This window comes from Sinocyclocheilus anshuiensis, unplaced genomic scaffold (assembly GCF_001515605.1).
Source record: "Sinocyclocheilus anshuiensis isolate Anshui unplaced genomic scaffold, SAMN03320099.WGS_v1.1 scaffold690, whole genome shotgun sequence".
In the NCBI taxonomy this organism is placed as follows: Eukaryota; Metazoa; Chordata; class Actinopteri; order Cypriniformes; family Cyprinidae; genus Sinocyclocheilus; species Sinocyclocheilus anshuiensis.
This window is the reverse complement of record NW_015547715.1, coordinates 460,490-465,582: the sequence shown is the minus strand read 5'-3', so window position 1 is coordinate 465,582 and position 5,093 is coordinate 460,490. Positions and strand designations below refer to the sequence as shown.

Here is a 5,093-nt window from a genome sequence, read left to right as displayed (position 1 = left end):
CTTAAGACTGGTTGTGTGGTCCAGGCTCACACACACACACACACACACACACATATATATATATATATATAAACTTACAACTTATTGTTGATAAATGTAAAACAAATTAAGATGATTTAAATATCAATTGAATATACTAAGTCAATATTAATTATATTATAATTAGGGTAGGGTCAGACTTGAATTTAATTTTCCCAGTCCACACAACCTTGGATATATTAACAGAAAAGCTATTCTTTTATTAAAATATTTAAAAAAAACAAATATTTGTTGTTTTTAAAATTATTAGAAAGTAAGTCATTTTGATAGCAGGTTGTGAATGACAGCACTCACGATGCATCCTCCCATCTCTGCAGACACTGGCTGTGAAAGCTGTGGTTGCACAGGGTGGTCAACACGCCGTTGACGGACTCGTCCATGCGCTCCAAACACACGGTGCACTTGGGCAGCTCAGTCAGATCCATCACAGGTAAACTGGCCCCCTGGTTTATAATGAAGAGTTTGAGATCATTCAAAACATTCCAGAACACTGCAGCTATTGTTATGCATGTAAATCAGTGCTGGAAACACAACGTGTGTGTGTGTGTGTGTGTGTGTGTTTAAACAGAAACAGCTAGTCAACAACAAAACAGGTTCATCCTGGTCACTCAAGCAATGAATCGGTCTAAAACAATGTTACACTGCCAAGAATTTGAACACTTAGTGTCGTTTGTTCAAATCATAGTAGTTGCATGCTATTAATTTTAGAACCTATTGTAAATAATTACATCTAAAACATAAATGTGGTTGTTCTGAGTATTTTAAATATGTTGATGTGTGGTTGATAAGGTGTTTGGGTGGTTGCCAATAATTTTAACACTTAGCGTTAGTGGTTTGTTCAAATAATAATAATTGCTTGCTTTGGTAATTTGTGACCCTGGAGCACAAAAGCAGTCTTAAGTCGTGGGGTATATTTGTAGCAATAGCCAACAATACATTGTATGGGTCAAAATTATCGATTTTTCTTTTATGCCAAAAATCATTAGGATATTAAGTAAAGATCATGTGCCATGAAGATATTTTGTAAATTTCCTACCATAAATATATCAAAACTTAATTTTTGATTAGTAATATGCATCGCTAAGGACCGATTTTCTCAATATTTAGATTTTTTTGCACCCTCAGATTGCAGATTTTCAAATAGTTGTATCTCGACCAAATATTGTCCTATCTTAACAAACCTTATTTATTCAGCTTTCAGATGATGTATAAATAAAAAAAAATTTTTAATTGACACTTAAAGGGATAGGTCACCCAAAAATGAAGATTAGCTTGTTATTTACTCACCCTCAAGCCATCCTAAGTGTATATGACATTCTTCTTTCAGACAAATACAATCAGAGTTATATTAAATAATGTCCAGGCTAATCTATGATTTATAATGGGAGTGGATGGTAGCCCAAAATTTGAAGTCCAAAAAATTGCACCCAGTCATTATAAAAGAAGCCCACACGGCTTCGGGGGGTTAATAAAGGCCTTCTGAAGCAACGCGATGCGTTTGTGTAAGAAACATATCCATATTTACAACTTTATAAACCTTAATCTCTAGCTTGCGCTAACTGTCGTATGCGCGTTCACGAGAGAGTGGCGTCCAGCGGATGACGTAGGCATAGCGTAAACTCCGGTGAGAATATGCTAGTCTCGCGAGAAACAAGTTTTGTTTACAGCAAAGGAAAACCAGTGTCCACTTGGCTTATATTGAAATCCTCTGACATTTTTCTTTACAAATCCTTGTTTTGTACTACTAATTCGTGACCGGTGTTTTGTTTCGCTCTCTCCTCTGCGCTTCCACATTCGTCACCGCGTTCCGTGTCAGAATGCCTGTTTTTGTTTTGGTCTGTGTGACTCCGCCCACTGCCAATTTACCCAATAGTATTTTGACACCCCGGGTTGCCAGTTCACGGAAATCACAGTGTATTGAAGCCATGGAAACCAGCAAACGATCTCTGGGTCAGAGATCGCAGATTCTAACCGACCTAAAAAGCCTCAGCATCCATCTAAAAAGCTCGACGACCAGAGGAATATTAAAACACGGATGAATCACCTCATCAGCTAACAGTGTAAGGCTTATTGCCTTCCATTGTCAGTTGCGTTTGTTCTGATGCGTTTCCTAATCTGGCAACCCATGTGAGCGCTGAGTCTGAGGAGGCGGCGGCGGGAGAAACAACTCTCCATTATTTTGAATTTGGACTGCAGTACCCATTTCAACCGCTAGCCGTCAATATCACATACTGCACCTTTAAAGGAACACTCCACTATTTTTGAAAATAGGCTCAATGGATTCGAAAACGGTAAAACTAAACTGTTTAACTCTAGGGGAGTTGGAAAATTAGCCTATTTTCAAAAATAGTGGATTGTTCCTTTAAGTAAGTTTCAAACCAATTGTAGTACCTACTAGACAGACCGGGTGTGATTTCAGACACATCATTGGTGGTTTGTTCGAATCATAATGGTTACTTGCTTTGGTAAATGCTACTAACTAACGCACCAGAGTCTTACCTCTTCAGATTTGATGACTTCCGCTCTCTCCACATAGACTAACTGGCAGACAGCATCCTCAATGGAGTTGAACTGACGGCCATTGCATGCTGTGTAGAAGCTGTCGGCATCGGCCTAAAGAAATGAAAAAACACAATTACGGTCAATTCATAAAATACTGAAAATCAAGGAAACTTCAGCAGGCTAATTTGCATGGGTTTATTTTGCAAATCATGTAAATCAAGCAAATCAACTTCTTGTGAAAAGTGTAGCTGCAGGCAGCAATTAATGAGTCTTTACCAGAAAATGCATGAAGGTGTTTTTCTGACGAACTGTGTTGAACACCAAACACCGAATGAGTGAGGATTAGACAGACTAGGGACTCTGAAGATCCTGCGCAGTCAAACTTCAGTTAATTGTAATTGTTCTTTTATGTGGTTAAGTAACTGACCTGACTCCTGAACTTGACCAGCACCATGTACTGGTTGGGCATGGAGTCCCGGATGATCTTCATGTGCTCCATGACGTCATTGAAGGGAGCCACAAACTTCATGAGGTCATGGCTGGTCATGGTGGTGGGTACGGTGAGGATACACAGCATCGCGCTGCGCCGCATGTCCTCTGTGAGCGACGTCATCTTACTGTCAACACCACATTACACAAAACAAGAGCGATGGCTCAGAGTCAACAATGCAACAAATTGTCTATTGATCTAAAAGACAAATTCCATGTTTTTTGTTTGTTTTTGGACAAAGTACTATTGTATATCACCGCAGTATTATTATTAGTATTACAGGGTATTAGTATTAGCATAGAGAGAGAGACAGATAGATAGATAGACAGACAGACAGACAGACGCACTTCCTCCTTCACTGTCATAAATACATATCCATAAGAAACCTCTACTTCAACAAATTCATCAACTTAATAAAGAACTTTACAGCCATTAGTGAAACAGAACAAATAAAGATAATATTAGGAGAGGGACAGACAGCAGCACTGGCTGTGAGACACGTGTGGATGTGCCACACAGCCTGAGACAGCAGGTGAATGTGTATAGTGTGTGTATCTGACCTTAGTAGTTTAATACTTCTAAGATGTTATAATATTCCATTATATTACTGTAATGTTAATTTACTTATTATTATTGTTTTTTTTTCTTTTTGTACATGTATACTAAGCTTTGGCAATATTGTATCATTTACAGTCGTGCCAATAAAGCAGTTTTGAATTGAATTGACAGACAGACCAGACAGACAGATAGACAGACAGAGACAGAGAGACAGACAGACAGAAAGATAGACAGACAGGCAGACAGACAGACAGAAAGATAGACAGACAGACAGACAGACAGACAGACAGATAGATAGATAGATAGATAGATAGATAGATAGATAGATAGATAGATAGATAGATAGATAGATAGATAGATAGATAGATAGATAGATAGATAGATAGATAGATAGATAGATAGATAGATAGATAGATAGATAGATAGATAGATAGATAGATAGATAGATAGATAGATAGATAGATAGATAGATAGATAGATAGATAGATAGATAGATAGATAGATAGATAGATAGATAGATAGATAGATAGATAGATAGATAGATAGATAGATAGATAGATAGATAGATAGATAGATAGATAGATAGATAGATAGATAGATAGATAGATAGATAGATAGATAGATAGATAGATAGATAGATAGATAGATAGATAGATAGATAGATAGATAGATAGATAGATAGATAGATAGATAGATAGATAGATAGATAGATAGATAGATAGATAGATAGATAGATAGATAGATAGATAGATAGATAGATAGATAGATAGATAGATAGATAGATAGATAGATAGATAGATAGATAGATAGATAGATAGATAGATAGATAGATAGATAGATAGATAGATAGATAGATAGATAGATAGATAGATAGATAGATAGATAGATAGATAGATAGATAGATAGATAGATAGATAGATAGATAGATAGATAGATAGATAGATAGATAGATAGATAGATAGATAGATAGATAGATAGATAGATAGATAGATAGATAGATAGATAGATAGATAGATAGATAGATAGATAGATAGATAGATAGATAGATAGATAGATAGATAGATAGATAGATAGATAGATAGATAGATAGATAGATAGATAGATAGATAGATAGATAGATAGATAGATAGATAGATAGATAGATAGATAGATAGATAGATAGATAGATAGATAGATAGATAGATAGATAGATAGATAGATAGATAGATAGATAGATAGATAGATAGATAGATAGATAGATAGATAGATAGATAGATAGATAGATAGATAGATAGATAGATAGATAGATAGATAGATAGATAGATAGATAGATAGATAGATAGATAGATAGATAGATAGATAGATAGACAGACAGACAGAGAGACAGACAGATAGACAGATAGATAGACAGACATATAGACAGAAAGACGGACGGACGGACGGACGGACGGATGGATAGACAGACAGACAGATAGATAGATAGATAGATAGATAGATAGATAGATAGATAGATAGATAGATAGAT

The 5,093-nt window shown here is 35.8% G+C and overlaps 1 protein-coding gene across 2 annotated transcripts in view; it reads right to left on the bottom strand.

The window, feature by feature from the left end:
* The window catches only part of LOC107704154 (BRCA1-associated protein-like), an 11,175-nt gene that overhangs the window by 2,496 nt on the left and 3,586 nt on the right, over window positions 1-5,093 (bottom strand). For both annotated transcript variants that reach the window (XM_016507017.1, XM_016507015.1), the window contains exons 4-6: window positions 2,969-3,158; window positions 2,539-2,652; window positions 334-482 (exon numbers count right to left, since the gene is read on the bottom strand). In XM_016507017.1, the coding sequence (XP_016362503.1) occupies window positions 334-482; window positions 2,539-2,652; window positions 2,969-3,158 (453 nt within the window). The remainder of the gene's footprint in view (window positions 1-333; window positions 483-2,538; window positions 2,653-2,968; window positions 3,159-5,093) is intronic.